The 22346-nt window shown below is 38.5% G+C and overlaps 1 protein-coding gene across 1 annotated transcript in view; it reads left to right on the top strand.

The window, feature by feature from the left end:
• Window positions 1–21819, top strand: part of SH3D19 (SH3 domain containing 19) — a 179849-nt gene extending 158030 nt beyond the window's left edge. Inside the window, exons 12-19 of the mRNA XM_081090939.1 lie at window positions 3965–4037; window positions 5228–5358; window positions 6824–6885; window positions 8802–9004; window positions 9680–9732; window positions 12702–12888; window positions 13820–13917; window positions 20665–21819. Coding sequence (XP_080947065.1) covers window positions 3965–4037; window positions 5228–5358; window positions 6824–6885; window positions 8802–9004; window positions 9680–9732; window positions 12702–12888; window positions 13820–13917; window positions 20665–20781 — 924 coding nt within the window. The 3' untranslated portion in view covers window positions 20782–21819. The remainder of the gene's footprint in view (window positions 1–3964; window positions 4038–5227; window positions 5359–6823; window positions 6886–8801; window positions 9005–9679; window positions 9733–12701; window positions 12889–13819; window positions 13918–20664) is intronic.
• The last annotated feature ends 527 nt before the right edge of the window (window positions 21820–22346 follow it).

The following is a 22346-nucleotide window of genomic DNA, read 5'->3' on the forward strand; positions in this document are numbered from 1 at the left end:
TCCTCTCTCAAACACACTGGGGGGTAACCATGGGAGTTGGGCTGCCAAAAAGCTTTTCTTTAAGAAAAATAGAAGCTACATATATAATGCTTTGAACAATAAAGATTTAAGTTTTTTTAAAGGAAGGGAAGGAGGGAGGGAAGGAGGGAGGGAGGGAGGGAGGAAGGAAGGAAGGAAGGAAGGAAGGAAGGAAGGAAGGAAGGAAGGAGCGAGCTAAAAAGATGAGAATTCTTTTTTAACAGTCCAAATTTTTTTCCACATTAAACATGACCTCACTCATCTTGTACCGTAGGCTTCCAGAGTTGGCCTCTGATGGCCAACTACATACAGTGATGCTCAAATAAAACCTCATTCAGGTTTCTGGGTTCATGGCTAGCATTACATTTTTTAGAAAATAAATCTTACCTATTTGAAAGCCTAGTTCTAAGGTAAAGATCTCTGAAAATGTGCTGTACTTTCCCCTATCTTAGTAAACAGAAAATATCTAATGCTGTTAGATGAGGTTGACTCTGCAGATCATGGGAAAAGTAGGAGATTGTTTATCTTGTTGCAAACACAGATTTGAGTGTCAGGGAGCTGGGTTTCAGTTCCCCTCCCACCACCTTAGGTAGTTATCTCTAAACTGCATTTTTTAAATGTGTGAAATAGGTATGATAATTCCTCACAGAGTTGTTTTTAGAATTCATATATGTTCCATTTATATAAAAGTCCAGCATAGGTAAATCCAGAAAGTAGATTAGTGCTTTGCCTAGGGCTGGGAGTTGGGGGGGGGGGGGGGGGGGGGATGGGAGGGGGGGAGTGGTGCTAAATGGGAGTGGCTGCTAATGGGTAGGTTTCTTTGGGGTGGGGGGATGATTTAAAAAGTTTTAAACTTCAGTTCTGGTGTTGGTTGCACAATTCTGTGAATATAGTAAAACTATGTACACTTTAAATGGGTGAATTTTATATGTGAATTATATCTCAAAAATGTTTTTAAAAATTAAATGAGCTAATTAACGCATATAAGGTGTTTAACTCAGTGAGTAGCACAGTGAGGGAACAATGAAGGCTTTTATTACGCATTTGCATTAGCAGTTAGAGTCATATTAAAAAGAGGTTTAAATTATATTAGATTTACCTAATGGTGTGGTCTGAGTTGTACTGACCTCTAGTGGCCAACCTTATTTAGCCTTTTCATCTTGCCCTTCACCTTCCAGACCAGGTTGATGAGCAGCATTCCTAGTGTTTCCTATGCACTGAAGTCAGAGAGGGAAGTTAATTGGGAGGCACAAGTTAAGATCTCTCCTCTTTTATTCTCCCAGGCCTGGTTATGTTTAGGTTGTTGGTTCATTTAGAGATTCATGTTTGTGTTGTGTGTGGGGTAGGCCTCTGATATCATTTATTTTCCAAATGGATAGCCATCTAGCCTAACACAATTTACTTACTTATTTTTTACTTTATATAATTGTTTATTTTTCAGTTAGAGTTGACATACAATATTATATTACTTTCAACCCAATAATTAGACCTTATTTAACTTAGTGATCATTATGACCAATATAATCTCATAACCATCTGACACCATACACAGTTATTAGAAGATTTTTTACTATATTCCCTACCCTATACGTTACATCCCCATGACTATTGTGTAACTATCAATTTGTACTTTTTTTTCTAAATGTTTTCTTTTTTTTTTTCCAGAGAGGAAGGAAGAGAGAGACACATCAATTTGTTGTTCCACTTATTTATGCATTTATTGGTGATTCTTTTTTTTTTTAATCCTCACCTGAGGATATGTTTTTATTGATTTTTAGAGAGAGAGAGAGAAACATGGATATGAGAGAGAAACATCAATTGGTTGCCTCCCATACAAGCCCTGACCAGGGATCAAACCCATAACCTAGATATATGCCCTGACAAGGAATCGAATGTACAACTTTCCAAAGCACAGATGACACTCAACCAACTGAGCCACCAGGCCAGGACTCATTGGTTGATTCTAATGTGTGCCTTGGCACTGGAACCCTGGGCTCAGGGGCCTGGTGTGGGGCTGGGACCCCACTCCCCAGAGAGGACCTCTGTAGTGGCAATATCCTCCCAATTCTTATCTGCTACATGTGGGTGTAGGTTCAGCCCCTTCCACATCTAGACCTCTCCTACCAAATTCATATTAAGTGGCTTCTTTGTATTATTAGTTATAGGATTTCTATAGGTTTCAGGTGGTTCTGAAGTTGGTTGTTCCATAGTTTAGTTGTAATTTTGATGTGGTTGTGGGAGGATGCGAGTACCGCATAGACCTACGCCATTTGACCGGATGTTAGCCTAATACAGTTTATTGAGTAGTCATTCCTTTTTCCACAGACATAAATCAGGGGGGTGGGTAATGAAAAACATACATATGCACACATAATAAGTTATGTAGATAATTACTTTTATTTTTTAAGATTTTTAAATTGATTTTTAGAATAAGAGGAAGGGAAAGGGAGAGAGAAAAACATTGATGCGAGAGCAAAACATGGACTGACTGCCTCCTGCACTTCCCCACAGGTGATTGAGCCCAAAACCTGGGCACATGTCCTGACCAGGAATCATACCAACAACCTTCCAGTGCACAGGATGATGCCCAACCAACTGAGCCACACTGGCCAGGGCATAAATAATTATTTTTTTAAAAGCCCCTCCAGACTTAAAATATGTCACAGTTTCTTTCTGTAATCCCTGAAATTCCCATGATGCTCATTTGTTTAGGGGAAAGTGCTGAGTGGCCCCTAAGAAAATGTCAGTGTTACTTTGTAAACTCATATAATAAACTGCCATTAGCCATTACTGTCTTGACCTAAATTGGTATTTCAGTTTACCTACCTTGAGAGAATGCAGCATGCCTCCACAGTTGCATTTTGGTTGAAAGAGCAGGTGAGATGTAGAAAAGATCTGAGCAGAGGTGCTGCGGGGCGGAAATGGAGAAGGTGGACCATTATCCACAGTGCAGTCTGATCAACTGGGTACATCATGGCCAGGGAGGGGCAGAGGAATAGAAGCGTGGGGATACCCCTGAGGGGACAAGAGTTGGGTTGAAGAGACAAAAAAGACACAAAAAATGTGCCTACATTTATTTCGCAGGTTTGCCAGTATTGAAGAGTTTTAAAATTGTAACTCCAAATAATATCCTTTAATCAGATTTGATGATGATGAAGGGATTATTAGCCTGTCAGTTTATATAAAGAAACTAAGAATAACAACTGCTTATTAATAAGAAAAGGTCACTCTTCAGCTTTCTCCTCTCCTCTAGCCGATCTATGGCAGTTGACTATATGGTTAGAGAATATTGAATTCTCTTTGTTAACTTACTTAGAATTGTATTAAATAAACCATTCAGATTAAATAGAAAATCTAGGCCAAGCACTGGAGGTAGTGTTAGCTTTTAAATTAGAGAAAGCATTCAGTTAAGTGGCACTAAATGACGTAGATTTTACTTCTGTGAATTATACTTTTGTGAAAGTCATTAGCTCTTTTCATTAAAGGGCAAGCATATCAACTGCAGAACTTTCTTCTTTTCCCATCTTAATGAAGATACAACTTTTAAGGCTCTGTTCTTAAGATTTAGTCCTGTTCACAGTTTTAGGAAAAAGCTACTCCAGATAGGAAAAGAGATTAAAAAAAAAAAAAAAAAACCACTACTTCAGGGTAGAATAGGTCCTAGTGAAAAAAATTTTTAAAGTTCAGTAATTCCATTTTATTTTACTCTCATTGTTAAAAAATGCTGGAGGATATTATAATTGAGAGTTATTTGCTGTTCTCCCTGGGCAAGGACACATGCCTTTGCAACTTGATATTGATTCTCTTATTTGGCTCAACTATGTTTTGCATCTTGTACTCATATGTCAAGAGGATGCTAGTGAGGGAGGAAAAATTGGTCTCATAGTGAATGTAAATCCAGCATCCATCCTGAATACTTCACTCACAGCCCTGTTTTCCCCCAAAGGATCCAAGCCACACTCAGAAGCCTGTTGACAGTAGTGCTCCTCATGCTGTCATTCTTCATGATTTTCCAGCAGGTAAGGACATAAATAATAAAGTGGTAGAGCCCTTAGAATCCAGGAGCAGGCATCCTCCTTAGGTTAATCTCTGAGGCCAGCCTTCTTCATTCTCTGCACAACAGAATCCTAGACTGGAGAGGTCATCTTGTCAATCACCCACCTTCAGGAATGGTCAATTGTACCCAACCATTCCAGAAAGCTTAGCTGGATACCCTTGCTTTTGAAACTCCCCATGAAGGAGAGAAAAAGAGAGTGTTTCCCTACACATGCACAAACAGCAAAATACTTACCAGTTGCAAACTTTTTACCTCTTTCAAAATAGTGGGTTCCAATTAATAATTATAGTGAAATTATTTCAAATTTAATAAAGTTCTTTTCTCCTAAGGATTGTAAAACGTACACATATATCTCAGCTATTACTAATGAGATGAAAATATAATTTTTAAATCAACTTTTAAATATCTTTTATATCCAAGACTACAGATAAACTCCTGATTTATTTATAAGTTTATATATTATTTACTTGATAGATTTTTATTTTAATGTGAGTAAATTTACTTTCTAAATAGTATTCCCTTAGTTTAGCTGTTCTCAACCTGTGGGTCGCGACCCCTTTGGCGGTCGAGCGACCCTTTCACAGGGGTTGCCTAAGAGCATCCTGCATATCAGATATTTACATTACAATTCATAACAGTAGCAACATTACAGTTATGAAGTAGCAACGAAAATAATTTTATGGTTGGGTCACAACATGAGGAACTGTAATTAAAGGGCCAGAAGGTTGAGAACCACTGCTTAGTTAATATTTTGAGATTGCAATGATTTTTAAGCATGATTGAGAATAAGAATATTTTACATCTATAAAACCCTTTCATAGTTCAATATGTATTCAGCAAAAGGTTTGTATTGACACAGTAGGAATCATTGGCCAGCACAGTGTTTGGGGTTTTTTGTTGTTGTTTTTTTAACCATTTCTCATCAGTCAATGCATAATAAATGTATTTAATTTGATCTTAAAAGAGGAAGCTCATAACAGCAATATTAAAAAAAAGATATTTTTAAGTCTATTCAATTAGTATAATCTGTTCTCAGAGTCAGTAGAACATACTGCCTCGGTAGACAGAAATAAATACTTTGTGCTCTGCTTTAATCAAATCTGCATGCAACCAGAATAATTTATCATACATAATTATAATTTTATTTTATAGAGCAAGTTGGTGATTTGAATCTCACTTCTGGAGAAATTGTTTATCTTCTGGAAAAAATAGATACAGATTGGTACAGAGGGAAATGTAGAAACCAGACTGGGGTATTTCCTGCCAACCATGTCAAAGTAATTGTAAGTGGGTCATGATTGTTTTAATTGGTCATATGTTCAGTGGGTTCTGTGTAACGTGCATTTTGGGAAAAGTAATCGGAAGCTTTGATTCTTGGGTTCTACTTCTCTCTCTTCCATTGATTCATTTGGTGTTTGGAAAATTCAGAAAATAAAAGTTTTTTCAACTAGATAATGCTTAATTGTTAATATATTATAGGGGTCTAGAACTTAATTTCTAAATGCTATCTGAAATCCTAAGGTGAAAAAACACTATAGGTCAACTGGTGATCAGCTATTCTTGGAGGATTGTTAAGCACTTAAGAATATATGTTAATTATTTGAAAAATTTAATAAACAAGACTCAAAAGGTACAAGATTATTCTGAAGGAATGTTCTCTGAACTTACGGTACCACTTTTCCTTTTCTTTCAAGTACATTTTGTTTTTGGTTCTTTCATTCTTTCATTCCATTTATTTCCATCATTTAGAAAAATAGACTTGGGAATACTAAAGCACTAAACCTGTGTTTTTCTAATATAAATGAGTTTGAGTCTCTTGGATTACAAAATGCGGGCTTTAAAAATTTTCCAATATAAATATGCCCTGATACGTTGGAAAAATCTATCCACATTCACTAAATTAATATTAAGAACAATGTTAGCTTTAGCACCCTTCCTCATTTTTCTCCTACCCAATGTAACAGTATTTTTTAAAGCACAGTTACGTCACTCAAATAAATTACACTGAATCTGCCACATTATTGGTATAAGTATTATTTCTAAGCCTGCAAGTTGAAAAAATTATTTTGAAATTTTGAGCTTTTAGAATTCATTAAGAAGGGCACTGACTTATTTAATATAGATCTCAAAGACTGAATATACTTTGGTCAAAAATTTTTATTACAACCTAGCTTCATTGAGCTTTGTAAGTGCGGTATTATATAATGTGCTTGCCACTTAGTAGATGCCCACTGAGTACTAATTCCTTTTCTATTCACATTGGTGGAAAAAATATTCCAGAGTTATGAAAATGGAGAGTATCCACAAGTTTGATTAAAAGGTTTTATTTTGGGGTCCAGAAAGTATTGCAGAATTTTACCAACACTTTGAATAGGCATGGCAGTGATGCCAAATGCCTAATGCCTAGTCTCTAATTTAAGTCCTCCTCATCTGAAGTTTCCAACTTAGGGGATATGGGATAGAGAAAATTCAGTCAGGGGTGGAATGATATTAATGTGCTTATTCCAGGAAATAAGAAATGGATTGGTTGGCTATTCAAGGAAGGCTGCCTCACAAGTTATGTGTGTGTGTGTTTTTAAAACCAAATTCTGGATTTCTTAACTTTGGCACGTATGGTACCACTTAACCAGTTAAACACCTGTCTAAACTTGTTAATTTCAATCATGTATTTTCTAATTACCTAGCCTTAAATTCATCTTATTAAAATCTGAAAAAAATACAATGGTTGCCTTGATTTGTCTTTACTAGATTGATGTTCCAGAAGGAGGAAATGGGAAAAGAGAATCAGTTTCATCTCATTGTGTTAATAAGTAAGTTTTATTTGTGTTCTTTTGCACAAAATGCAAAGGAGGTGACCAATCCTATATAATAAAAGCCTAATATGCAAATCAACTGAACGCTGGAACACTGGTTGCTATGACGTGCATTGATCACCAGGCGGCAGATGCTCAATGCAGGAGCTGCCCCCTGGTGGTCAGTGCGCTCCCACAGTGGGAGCACCAATCGGCTGACTGGGCTAAGTCGCTCATAGGGCAGGTCCACAGCTGCTCAGCTGACCAGGATGAGCAGCACTCCCACAGTGAGCCCATCCCCACAGGTTACACCCCCACCAGTGCACAAATCCCATGAACCAGGCCTGTTGTTATATCATAATTACCAAGCTTATACACTTCAGATGTGTGATTATTTATTCCCAGTGTGTCTTTTGATTTATGAGGAAAAGTGTACTTGTTTAAAAGCCATAGTGGATTAAAATGCTAATGAAAATTCAACGTGCTGGTACAAGCTGACCTAAGCAACTCCTCATATCAATACAGGACATGTAGACAGCACAAGGAGTCCACCTTGCTATTTCCCACCGCCTCGCCATGGCTTAAACAGAGACACTTTGTCATCCAGTGTAATGTATTTGGGCCAGCTGGTATTTATCTACTAACACATTTTTAGAAAGTTCAAAATTATTGTCATAGAAAATATTTAACCTTATAGAAATATGAACCCTACAAAAACAGCTAAACATTTTGTATTGTTTTGTTTTTAAGAGGAACTAGAAGAAACTAAAGAAGAGTTAAGTTGGAAGGGTCTTCCTTTATGTCTGAAGAATTAATGACCTTTCTATGCATCATTGTAACTTTTTTGTATGATTTAAAACACTGCCACAGTGTAACTTTATGTTCCAGTTAAATGAGCAAAATAATAGACTTCACTACTTGCTGAAGACTGTAAACCTGTCTTTGAATAGGTCAGACATATGTAGATGCTCCCTGAGGGCTTTAGAAAATAAATGCAAAGGTTACCACAAATAAGAAAACTGATGCGACAATAGTGGAATTCTATTTCAGGTTCAATTTTTCCTCCTATTTTTAAGCCGTGTTTAATGTGTCAGCAGGTTGGATCTGAAGTGGGCTCTCTCAGCCCCTCAGTCCATTGACCTGACTTAAATCAGAATCTGATTGGAGACAGTACCAACCTTTTCTTTTTAGGCATTTGCATCTCCTTAGCCTGTTGCTATTGAAACTTCCTTTCTAACACCTCAAATGGAAGGTTTGGTATTAAATCATGCCTTCCAGTAACACAGTTTTATCTCTTATTTTCAGTCAGAATTGCAGACCATTTAAGGATTGTTCTAATTATCAGAAATTAAGCCTTTTTTAAAGGAGATACAAAAATCATTTTTAAAACAACAGAGTCAGGTAAAAGATTAAGTATTATAAGATAATATGCCGAGTTTCTGTTTTATTCGAACCTTCTAATTTTGAAGATCATTCATCTATGTATACAACTCATGATTGAGTCAACATTGATTGTGCATTGAGTCTGCCCAGCTGATGCCCGTTGCATTCTGTCATGGAAGTTTGATGTCTTGCCCTGAGATTCTTAGGGTTAGCACTCCTAAACTCAGTGCATTTATAACTGAGGGAGTTCAGACTGAGCCATGGATTACTGTGGTCCAGGAATACAAAGATGTAGAGACTGCTCATGAGACATGGCAGTGCAAACTGACCACCAGCTTATGGAATTCTGTGTCTCTGACATTGACTAGCCTTTCTAGGAGAACAGGTTCATATCTGAAAAAGTTTTTTCATGGAAAAGTTTAAATTATGTCTAGTATACCATGTTCCATATTAAACACAGAATGTTTATTGAAAGACTGAATGAAAGGTTTTAAAGCATTTTGAAAAAGTAGTACTCTCTAGTTTAACCCACAAATGTAATCTTTGTTCAGAGGTCCAAGATGTGGCGCTCAGTTTGAATATATTGGAGACCAGAAGGATGTGCTAAGTTTCTTGGAGGGAGAAAGTATTGTTCCTAATGAGTATGTGAATGAAGAATGGGCTGGAGGAGAACCTCGAGGCAGAACTAGGATTTCCCCCCTTAACCTTGTGGAACTCGTTGAGGATCAACCCACCTCTGGTACAAATGTTTTCAGTGAGTATAGAGAGTATCGTTTTTTATAATATTCTGTCTTTTTTTTTTTTTTTTTTTTTTTACAGAGGAAGGGAGAGAGATAGAGAGTTAGAAACATCGATGAGAGAGAAACATCGATCAGCTGCCCCCTGCACATCTCCCACCGGGGATATGCCCGCAACTCAGGTACATGCCCTTGACCGGAATCGAACCTGGGACCTTTCAGTCCACAGGCCAACGCTCTATCCACTGAGCCAAACCGGCCTCGGCCATATTCTGTCTTAATTGAAATAAACTAAATAATAGGATAGTGCTTGAGCTGCATAATAATCCATATTGCCATATTTTTTAAGATAGGAGGAGAAATTATTTAAAAATGGTCATTTGTGTGGGATAGCTCTTATTGAAGTAATCTCTCAGAGAGCTGGTGTTGGTATTTTAGGTAAATAGCAATAGCCTCATATCAGAAATGGCATATGGATAATCATAGACCTTTAAACAGAAATGGGATAGAGAGTATAACTAATGGTATCTTCCTTCACTGTACAAAAAAGTGAAAAAGCCCAGAGAGGACAGTGCCTGGTCAGAATTATGAAGAGACTGGTCTGCAACCCCAGACTTTTCACTCTCCCCTAAGGTTTTTCTCCAATACTATATGGTCTTTACATCTAAAGTTTTGACTTTTTTTTAACATAGGCACAAAGGTACCACTGAAGACCAAAAAAGAAGATTCTGGAGCAAATTCTCAGGTAGGCTGCTTGGATAGATAACTGTAATAAAAGCCAGGTTTCAACTCCGGGAAGGATATTAAAATTGTAATTATCAGGCGAGAATGTTATAAAAGCATTTTTCAATTCATATAGTAAATGTTTGAAATAAATACAGGGATGAGCAAAAGTAGATTTATATTGTGAGTACACAAAACACAGATTTTATTCTTGTATCATTATGTATTAACTAGAGGCCCGGTGCACGAAATTTGTGCACTCAGTGTAGGGGGTGGGGAGCTCCCCCAGCCTGGCCTTTGCCCTCTCACAGTGCAGGAGCCCCGCGATCCATCGCCCCAAAGAGGTAGGCCCTGCTCACCCATCCAGGGCTCCTTGATGGATTGCCCCAAAGAGGTAGGCCAGAACCGCGGGACCCGCCTCTGCACCGCACAGACCCACAGGACCCCCAGGCCTTGCCACACGGAGCCACAGGACCCCCTTCCACACCGCACACACAGCGTCAAGCCCCCGCCCAACCACATGCGCACACAGCCCCGCCCACCCATATGTGCCCACTACACACTCAGTCTCCTGGTGATCGCTCACTATGGCATGAGGGCGTCACAGCATGAGGGCATGACGACCACATGGGCTTTTATTAATAGGATTATTATATTATTTGTATTACAGCTGTAAACCCACTTTTGCCCACCGCTGTGGGCAAATGGTTAACATCTTTATTGCATATAGAGCTCATACAAATGGATTAGAAAGAAATGTAAACCCTGATAGAAAACGGGGGAAAAGACATGATTGGAGAATAGAAGAGATAAAGAGATAGTATAAGTGGCTGATATTAAAAAATATTTAACCCTACTAATAATCAAAATGCCTTATAAAGCAATGATGAAATACCATTTAACTTATCTAGTTAACAAAGATTCAATACAACTCAACACTAAACAAGTAATTATTTGAGTATTAAAAACAAGAAAGTACAGCCCAGCTGGTGTGGCTCAGTGGTTGAGCATCGACCTATAAACCAGGAGGTCACCAGTTCAATTCCTAGTCAGGGCACGTGCCCCAGCTTGCGGGCTGTATCCCCAGTGGGGGGCATGCAAGAGTAAGCTGGTCAGTGATTCTCATCATTGATGTTTCTATCTCTCTCTCCCTCTCCGAAATCAATAAAAATATATTTTTTTAAAAACAAGAAAGTAAAAATGATTATTTTTCTTTTTTTACCCTCCAAATAGGGTAAAAAAGAGAAGGTTTTAGTCACAAAGATAGTCATAGTGGTTTTATTATCATAGGGAAAAAAATTGAAACCAACCTAAATATGATCATTAATGGTAGAATGTTCTGAGGCCGTGAAAAACTAGTTTTATAAAATAAACATAATGGGAAGAAAATGTTATAGGGAATTGAATATATAGCATACAAAGACTACAAGGAAATATATTTATTAACATTCATATTTCCCTAAGAGGTAAGATTATGGGTGGGAAGGTTTTTTTCCCTGCTTCTTCATACATTTCTGAACCTACCTAATATTTAGGAGCATTTGTATTATTTTTTTAATGGGAGAGAGAAAAAACGAGTAAAATTTTTACATACTAGCCCTGGATAGGTAGGGGTAGCTCAGTTGATTGTTTCTTGAACATAGGGCTCCCATCCTAACTTGGTAGAAATGAAAGCATTCTTGCTGGTACATTCCACCATACTGTCCCACCATATTTGGGTGGTTATTCTGCCAGCTTTAGTGCTAACTATGCCTTATAAAATTAATAGTGAATTAATGAAGTCTTGTGCCATGGAATCTGATAGCTTCTGAATCAAGTAAAGACCTAGGAACTAACAGACTGCCCATTATGAGCCTTCATAATTTTTTTTAAAGATTTAATTTTTTAAAATATATTTTTATTGATTTTTTACAGAGAGGAAGGGAGAGGGATAGAGAGTTAGAAACATCGATGAGAGAGAAACATCAACCAGCTGCCTCCTGTACACCTCCTATTGGGGATGTGCCCGCAACCAAGGTATATGCCCTTGACCGGAATCGAACCTGGGATCTTTCAGTACACAGGCTGACACTCTATCCACCGAGCCAAACCGGTTTTGGCATGATCCTTCATAATTTAAAGAGTTTCACTGGAAATTGTATGTTTTCCAGAATTCTTTCATAGTGTAATAAATACTATATATGAATACTGTATGCTTTTACCTAGTTTTTAAGATAGAACTAATATCATGGATCATAATTAGAAAAAAGTTTTTTCTTAAGTATTATATATCCTTTAAAAGCAGGAAAGCCACAAATTCTATCACATCTGTCATATAGAATTATATTTCAAAGATAAAATCTTATTGGAAATTTTTATTTCTGAAACTTGATAGCAACATAAAGTGTTGGGTGATTTAAAGAAAGCTTCAGGCTTTGAAATCTTATGACCCCTTAGCTTTTTCCCCACCATTTTTTAAGCTCTGCAGAAATAAGTCTAGATATATAAACGCCTAAGTGACCGTTAAGACCGAATGACTGGAACAACCAGAATGACCAATTGACCAGTCGCTATGATGTGCACTGACCAACAGGGGACAGACGCTCAATGCAGAAGCTGCCCCCTGGTGGTCAGCGCACTCCCACAGGGGGAGCACCACTCAGCCAGAAGCCAGGCTCACGGCTGGCAAGCGCAGCTGCGGTGGCGGAATGTCTCCTGACTCTGCGGCAGTACTACTGAGCAGCAACAGTAGGCGCAACGGGCCAGGATGAGCACGAGCTGCATGGCACCGGCTCGGGCTCCTCCCTGGCTGCCTGCCTCTTGGCACACTGCTACATCCCTCGAGGGATCAGGCATAAACTGGCAGTCAGACATCCCCCGAGGGGTCCCAGATTGCGAGAGGACGCAGGCCAGGCTGAGGGACGCCCCCTCCCCGATGCATGAATCTGTGCACCGGGCCTTTAGTTTCAAATAAAATCTTAAATTTCTTATCAAACCTCTGTTTTGTAACAGGATAACGGTCTTTCTGGAGAATGGTGTGAAGCTCTTCACAGTTTTACAGCGGAGACCAGTGATGACTTACCCTTCAGGAGGGGAGAACGGATCCTGATCCTGCAGCGGCTGGACTCTGACTGGTACAAGGGCAGACTGCGAGACAGGGAGGGGATCTTCCCAGCAGTCTTTGTGCGGCCCTGCCCAGGTACAACAACTCCGGGAAGTGGTTCTTCACTCTAAGGGGAGCCCAAGACCTTTAAAGCAATATATATTTCTTTTCCCTCTGGCCATGATCAGTTTAAGTTGTTTGCCTTCATTTTAAACAGTTGATTCATAAAGTTTTGTAAGCTCTTCTTCATACTTCATACTTTGTTTGAGTTATAGGGGGGAAAAAGATAAAAATGCCTTCATTTGATAATGGCCAATTTTCTATAGTTTTTTTAGAAACATACAAATATATTTCTATAATATATTTCTACTAGAGGCCTGGTGCACAGAATTTCATGCACAGGTGGTAAGGGAGGGTCCCCTCAGCCCAGCCTGCATCCTCTCCAATCCGGGACCCCTTGGGGATGTCCTACTGCTGGTTTAGGTCCGATCCTGGGGATCGGGCCTAAAACAGAAGTCGGACAGCCCTCTCACAATCCTGGACCGCTGGCTCCTAACTGCTCACCTGCCTGCTTGCCTGATCGCCTCTAACTGCCCCCCGCCCCCCCGCCAGCCTAATCACCCCTAACTGCCTCTGCCTGCTGGCCTGATCGTCCCCAACTACACCTCACACCCCCCCCCCCCACGCCGCCCGCCTGGTTGCCCCTAATTGCCCCCCCTGCCTGCCTGGTTGCCCCACGCAGCTTGCTGCTCGGTCGTTTGGTCGCCCCGCACTAATCCCCCTGCTGGCCTGGTTGTCCCACACAGCCTGTTCGGTCATCCGTTCGGTTGTAATGGTAGCTTAGGCTTTTATATAGATAGATAATTTTTTTCCTGCTAAGAGAACTTCCTTCATCTTTTTGCAAGTTAAATAAATTCAAAATTATTTTTGAATAAATTGAAAATATTTTGTCCTGGGGATAACAAGGAGGTTTCTTAAAATGTTGGATTTGTGTTTTAGTATGTTCTGTATTTTGGTGTTTCCACAGCTGACATGAAAAGTATGTCTCCTTTAGCACTGAAGGGAAGGAAGGCCAAAGCCTTGTATGATTTCCATGGGGACAATGAAGATGAGCTTTCCTTCAAGGTCAGAATGTACATTTTTAGTTCCTGTATTAAGCAGTTATAAATTTTGAAATATCTCCCATTGAAGGGTGGAACATCTGGGTGGTATATTGACTATTTGCCAAGTATGAACATATCTGATGTCCTATATCCAAAGAACAAGATTAGGCAAATATCAGCAAGGCATTTAGGTACTCAAATAAAACTGAATTCGCTTGATAACCCCACAATCCCCAAACGAATTCCTTATTTGTAGGCCTTGTAACATTCGATGTTAGTAATATTGGAGTTTTCATTGGTAGCCCTAATAAAGGATGATTCTCTACATGGCCATTGTTGCCTGCTATTGTCATGTCTATCAAATCAATGGAGAAGTCAGGTACCTGCTGCAATTGGCCACTGCACCAGGGCCTCATAAGACACTGAGTGAGTCTTGTCCAGAAAGACACTGGCCAGGAAATGATCCCAAAAAGTTAAGCTACTTTTCCAAGGGTCGTTTTGGGTTTTTTTTTTTTAGAAAATTACAATTTAATCTTACTTCATCAAAGAAGTGCCTCTTGATATCAGCTCAGCCTCTACAGATTCTGCCCCCACCCACTTTACTGGGTGTTTGGTGTTTGTATTTGTTTGGTTTACTATTGGTTCTGTGGTGTTTTCTCTCTCTCTCTCTCTCTCTCTCTCTATATATATATATATATATATATATATATATATATATATTCTCCTTTTTCTTTTCTCTCCTATCTTTTATTTCTTCTTTTTTTTCTCTCTCTCTTAGATATCATTTGTACTCTCTTTTCTCTCCCCTAATTCTCTTTTCTCAGGTGGTCACTTATATAGGGGTTATTGGTGTTGTGGGTACATTCATGCTGTGTTCCCCTTGAGTCATGTCTTGTTAAGGTGAATTTTATCCTGTCTGGCTAAAGTGCTAGAGTGCAAGCCACATAACCAGACACCTGGAGAGGAGGAGCAGCGACGCGTGCAGCTCACCCCCATCCAAAGAGCAGCAGCCGTGCAAGCAGCCCACCCCTATCCAAGGAGCAGCAGACTTGCAATCAACCTGTTCAAATCCAAGGAGCAGTAGCCGCACAAGCAGCCCACCACATCAGAGGAACAACAGCAGTGTGCAGCCAGCCCCCATTCAAGGAACAGCAGCCAAGTGAGCAGTCCGCCCCAGTTCAAGGAGTCGCAGCTGCATGTGTAGCCTTCCCCCATCCAAGGAACAGCAGCCTTGTGATCAGCACACCCTCTGTCTGAGGAACAGCAGCTGTGTGAGAAGCCTCCCCCCACTAGCCAGAGGAGCCACCATGGCTGTGAACAGCACCCACCAGAGGAGCTGCTGCCAACTGAGGAGCAACTGCTACCACAACCGCCCGAGGAACAACTGCAGCCCGAGGAGCCACAGCCACCCAAGGAACGGCCCCTGAACGACTCAACATCTAGATCTGTCGGTGACATCAAACATGGGTAGACAAAAAAATCCCCAAAGGAAAGAAGAGGACTCGCCAGAAAAGTAGCTAAGTGAAACAGAGGCATGCAACATGTCAGGAAAAGAATTCAGATTAAGGGTCCTAGAGTGCATAAACTGGATGGAGGAAAAAATCAACAACTTATGTAAGAATCAAAAAGAAATGGATGAAAAAATCAATAACTTATGTAAGAACCAAGAAGAAATTTATCCCAGGGATGCAAGGATGGTACAATAGCCACAAATCAATAAACGTGATACATCACATAAACAAATTGAAAGAAAAATACCACAGTCATATCAATTGATGCAGAAAAAGCATTTGACAAAATCTAACACCCATTTCTAAGAAAAACTCTCAGCAAGGTGGGAATAGAAGGATCATACCTCAACATAATAAAAGCCATATATAACAAACCCACAGCCAACATTATACTCAATGGACAAAAACTAAAACCATTTCCCCTAAGAACAGGAACAAGACAAGGATGCCCACTCTCACCACTCCTGTTCGACATAGTACTGGAAGTATTAGCCATTGCAATTAGACAAGAAGAAGAAATAAATGGCATCCAAATTGGAAAATAAGAAGTAAAACTGTCCTTATTCGCAGATGACGTATTATACATAAAAAACCCTAACGACTCCATCAGAAAACTATTAGACTTAATAAATGAATTTGGCAATGTAGCAGGATACAAAATTAATGCCAAGAAATCTATGGCATTTCTATACACCAGTAGTGAACTTTCAGAAAGAGAGACTAAAAAAGCAATCCCATTTACCATCGCACCAAAAAAAATTAAGCTACCTAGGATTAAACTTAACTAAAGAGGTAAAAGAACTCTACTCAGAAAACTACAGGATGTTGAAAAAAGAAATAGAGGAAGACATAAACAGATGGAAGAACATACCATGTTCTTGGACTGGTAGAATCAACATCATTAAAATGTCCATACTACCCAAAGCAATCTATAAATTCAATGCACTTCCCATTAAAATACCAACAGCATATTTCACAGACCTAGAGTGAACTCTCCAAAAATTCATCTAGAATAAAAAAAGACCCCGAATAGCTGTAGCAGTCCTGAGAAAGAAGAAAAAGTAGGTGGGATCTCAATACCAGATATCAAGCTGTATTACAAAGCCACAGTTCTCAAAACTGCCTGGTACTGGCACAAGAACAGACATATAGATCAATGGAGTAGAATAGAGAGCCCAGAAATCGACCCAAACCAATATGCTCAATTAATATTTGACAAAGGAGGCAAGAACATACAATGGAGTCAAGACAGTCTCTTCAATAAATGGTGTTGGGAAAATTGGACAGATACATGCAAAAAAATGAAACTAGACCACCAACTTACACCATACACAAAAATAAACTCAAAAATGGATAAAGGACTTAAATGTAAGATGGGAAACCATAAAAATACTAGAGGAATCCAAAGGCAACAAAATCTCAGACATATGCTGAAGCAATTTCTTCACCGATACATCTCCTAGGGCATTGGAAACTAAAGAGAAAATAAACAAATAGGACTACATCAAAATAAAAAGCTTCTGCACAGCAAAAGAAACCATCAACAAAACAAGAAAGCCCACTGCATGGGAGAACATATTTGCCAATGTTATCTCCGATAAGGGTTTAATCTCCAACATTTATAGGGAACTCATACAACTTAACAAAAGGAAGATAAACAACCCAATCAAAAAATGGGCAAAGGACCTAAATAGACACCTTTCAAAAGAGGACATTCAGAAAGCCAAGAGACATATGAAAACATGCTCAAAGTCACTAATCATCCAAGAAATGCAAATCAAATCAAAACATCAATGAGGTACCATCTCACACCTGTCAGAATGGCTATCATCAACTAATCAACAAACGACAAGTGCTGGAGAGAATGTGGAGAAAAAGGAACACTCGTGCACTGCTGGTGGGAATGCAGACCTGTGCAGCCACTATGGAAGACAGTATGGAGTTTCCTCAAAAAGTTAAAAATGGAACTCCCATTTGACCCAGTGATCCCACTTCTAGGAATATATCAAAAGAAATCAGAAACACCAATCAGAAAGGATATATACACCCCTATGTTAATAGCAGCACAATTCACCATAGCTAAGATCTGGGAACAGCCTAAGTGCCCATCAGCAGATGAATGGATTAGAAAACTGTGGTACAGCTACACAATGGAATACTATGCTGCTGTAAAAAAGAAGGAATTCTTACCATTTGCAACAGCATGGCTGGAACTGGAGAGCATTATGCTAAGTGAAATAAGCCAGTCAGTGAAAGAAAAATACCCCATGATCTCACTCATTTATGGGTAATTAAAACCATTATAAACTGATGAGCAAAAATAGATACAGAGGCAGAGCAACATCAAACAGACTGTCAAACTACAGCGGGAAGGCTGGGGAGAGTTGGGGGGGGGGGTAAGAGATCAACTGAAGGACTTGTATGCATGCATACGAGCATAACCAATGGACACAAGACACTGGGGAGCATGGGAAGCTAGGGGAGGGTCAAGGGGAGAAAAAAAAGGAGACATATATAATACTCTTTGTAATACTTTAAGCAATAAAACAATTTTTTTTAAAGTGCCTCTTTTTTAAGTAAAAACAAAATGTTTTCATGATCCTGTTTCCCCAGTCCATAGTTGGACCATAGTCAGAGGAAAGCCACCTTTGTAATACTTTGGGACTGTGCCAGAGGAAGAAGGGTAAGGTTAGTAGTCATTGCTCTCAGAAGAGCCTGTGTCAGATGGCAGCAAATTCTCCATCATTGGAGGTATTCAGAGCTAAGATGCCACAGAAAGAATGAAAGCATCAAGGAGTGATTGGACAAGATGAGTTTTAAAACAATGGGTGCCCAAACAACATTTTCACCTGTCTATAACAAAATGAGTAAAACTAGGTGATATTGGGTATGTGCAGACTTTTGGGGAGTCGGTAAAAGGGGTATGCTGAGATATGTCAATTATAAGGATGTTAACGTTCCTATTTTGTAGTGAGGTGTTCCTTCTGAGAATTTCTTTTATCTTTTTCATATTAAAATGTCATTTCTATGATAAAATACTGTTAGTAAATGATAGATATTTCTGATGCAAAATTATAATTTGGTAACCCTATATCTATTTATTTTTTTATTTATTCCTAAAGGTTCTTGGTTCTTAAAATCCAAATGTTTGGAAGCTAAGTTGTTGCCCCAGTAGCTCAAAATTCATTTCTTTTATCTGTACATGGATTGTTACTTAAAGTGAACAATATAGATTCAAAATTTTTGGATGTTATTTTGGCATTCATTTAAGTTATGGCATATCAATAACAATTCACAGTATCTTTCAGCAAATAGGTGGTCACTCTGGCCAGTATTTCCCAATGGTTAGAGTGTAAGCCCACATACCAAAGGGTCATGGGTTCGATTCTAGTCAAGGGCACATACCTGGGTTGCAAGGTCTTCCCCAGCCCTGGTCAAGGCGCCTGTGGGAGGCACCCAATCCATGTGTCTCTTTCACATCAATGTTTCTCTCTCTCTCTCTCTCTTCCCTCCCTTCCACTCTCTCTAAAAATTAATAGAAAAATATCATTGGATGAGGATTAACAAAAAAAAAAAAAGAAAGAAAATAGGTGGTCATTGTTTTACAAATGACTGACTCTGAGCAAGATAGTTCTAGAGGTTTGAGTTAAGGGATTCTGCACTGCCTTCAATATTGATCATTAACATTTTAATAAATATCCACAAAATATTTGTAGATAAAGCTTTTTTAAAAGTGTGTTAGCCCTCAGAAAAATTGACATACTATGTATATATGGAACAGAGCTAAGGAAAATAGTTTTAATCAGCCATTATGTTATAATTTAGGAACCAGAAGGAACTTTTTATAATAGAAACTTTGAGTAGCTGGAAGTTTTACAGATTTTAGCAGAGTAAATTAATGACATTTGATAGTCAGAAGTTTTCCTTTCCATTTTCCATAAAGAAAGGCCTTAAATCAAACCATTTTTCCAGAGGGCTATGTACTAGGGCTACAAATAAATCCATTTAGCCTGATAATCTTTCAAGTAGCCAGGATCATTTTGGACCATTATAGAATCTTAAACCCAGATTCTAAGAGATGGTTAGAAACAATAAAGAACAAAATAGTTTCAGGAGATAATTTCAAAAATGATGTCATCTGCTGAGGAATTATAATTTACACATGAATAAGATACACAGTCCCTTTGACTGTCCTGATGAGAATAAATCAGTGTTCTGGGTCAGTGAAGCTCTTTAAGACAGGAAAGAATGCAAATTTGCTATTGAGGCCAGGGAGGATGGAATAAACCAAATGGCAGAGAATACCATTATGTGGAAGAGTAAATGTACAGTACAAAATGCTCAGGATGTGGAAAAAAAGACAATTACAGTAAAAGCCTTTCTAAGTGAAGAGGTCCGCTGTAAAATGTGGTGGCCATGTTGCCTGATGGTTAGCAATAAGGGCCCTGAAATCACACTAGATTTGAGTCATGTCTCTACCACTAACTAACTGGACATGGGACACTGAGCAAATTATTTAATCTCTCTGAGCTTAAATTTCCTTTCCTTTAAAATAAGGAAATCTATACAAATATCTCTCTAGGACTGCTCTGTTGTGTATATGAATTAATTCCTATAAAGTACATAAAATAGGACAAGACATACAGTAAGCACATGGCTCACTCATCTCCAAGTCTTGGCTTAAATGTCACCTTCAGTGGGGCCTCCCCTGACTGCTCTAATGAGATAGCAACCAACCCCACACTTTCTCTGCCAGCTTATTTATTTGTCTCCCCACTCTAGAATGGCTTCTTTATTCATTGATGTATCCATAATGCCCAGAAAACAGTGTCTGAAACATAGTGGGTGCTCAATAAATAATTGTTAGATGGGGCATGAGGGGTGTGTGTGTGTGTGTGTGTGTGTGTGTACACACACACACATATATATATAATATTGTTAGTAAATTATATATATATATGTGTATATATACACACACATACACACAAATACATATATATGATAGCTAGTATTGTTATTTATTAAAGAAGAATTTAAATTAGGAGTGAATTTAGCGGGCACAAAATACAGCAGGAAAATAAAAGGGCAACAAGGGTGACAATGGCAAAGGAATGGCATCCATTAGGTATAGATTATCTTTGTGGTATATCATCTAATCCTGTCGGCAAGTCAGAGAATGCAGGCCTCTCCAGATACTGCCTAGCATGCTTGTACTCAACAGAAACTAAAAATTATTTCCAATTCCTGTCTTCTTACAGGCTGGAGATACAATAACAGAGCTGGAATCTGTAGACGATGACTGGATGAGTGGAGAACTAATGGGGAAATCTGGAATATTTCCCAAAAACTACATTCAGGTTTTACAAGTCGGCTAAAGGTGAAGCTTGACTGTGTCCCTTGGCACAAGAACTATTACTTTGACTATCAGATACGGTTTTTTTGCACTATTTTTTAAACTGAAAGAAATATCTATGCTGTAATGGTACACTAGAATTTTCTGAAAGTAGAAAATGTCTGGATTTCATCACAGTAGAAACATACACATGAAAACCCATGAGCAAGTATTCTACCAAGGAAAACATCAGCAGTATGAGCAAGACAATTAAACACTTCCCCCAGGGAAAGTGCCTGGTGACATGGCAGCACAAGGAGGCCTACGCACAAAAGCTGTGCTTTAACATCTATTTTCATCAGCAAAAGTCAATTAAACGTGCTTCTTCACTTTTTTCTTTTAGTTTAAAAAGAGGACATTCAATATTCTACATGCTGTAACCATCAAGACATGGTTGGTAATCTAAATTTTATTTGTGATATTCAAATTAATTCTAACAGCTTGAGCACATTTCCCTTATTATCAGGGCAAATCCTTGTTTCAGGAGGGGGTAGTTTATTAACTAGTTGGAGCCTGTGTAAGAACGTGGAGAATCAGCTCATGCTCACCAAATGCTTCTGGTGTTAATAAGTATTTCCCCTTTGTCCAAGAATTTGAAGGGGATTAAAATTTGAAGCATCTTAGTCAAAAGAACCAAAACCATCCTGAGATGCCTTGCTAATATGACTAACTCTTCCACATACTTGCTGTACTTACTTCTTTCCTCCATTTATAACTTTACACAGGGTTGTTATAAAGCACATTTTCTGAATCTGCAATCATTCTTTTGACAATTACTGGTACCCAAAGAAAAATTTATTTTCTTTGTGTTACCCCAGTAATATATAAAAGCTGTGTCTTGTTATAGTGATACATTATGAATTACATTATCCCAAATACAGAGTAACTGTTAAGATGGAAAACAATGCCAAGCCCCACAGCTCATTTCTTCCCAATATAATCAAATGAAAAATAATTTAAGAAGACTGAAGGCTGATACTTTTTGTTGTTTTTTCCCCAGCTCATCTGTTCACAATTATAGAATAAAAAATTAAAAATAAAAATAAAAAACCACACTTTCCTGCTATATCCACTGTTACGCATGCCAGGCTTAAGATAAAAGCAGTTCTTCATGCCACTGAATCAATTACAGTTTATGGCAGTGATGGCGAACCTATGACTCGCGTGTCAGAGGTGACACGTGAACTCATTTTTTGGTTGATTTTTCTTTGTTAAATGGCATTTAAATATATAAAATAAATATAAAAAATATACGACTTTGTTTTACTATCGTTGCAAATATCAAAAAATTTCTTTATGTGACACGGCACCAGAGTTAAGTTAGGGTTTTTCAAAATGCTGACACACCAAGCTCAAAAGGTTCACCATCACTGGTTTATGGGCTAAAGCCAAACAGGTTCAAGACAATCTTCCAAACAGATCAATGGAATAGAATTTCATTGGAAATGTGAAACACTTTCCCAACAATGTTCATGACTCTCTTCGATTTTTAAGAAGAATTTCATATACAGGGCCACTTTTTAGCTTTTATTATTGTTTCCCATTGTC

Source organism: Myotis nattereri, assembly GCF_964212035.1.
Source record: "Myotis nattereri genome assembly, chromosome: 5".
NCBI classification, from domain to species: domain Eukaryota; kingdom Metazoa; phylum Chordata; class Mammalia; order Chiroptera; family Vespertilionidae; genus Myotis; species Myotis nattereri.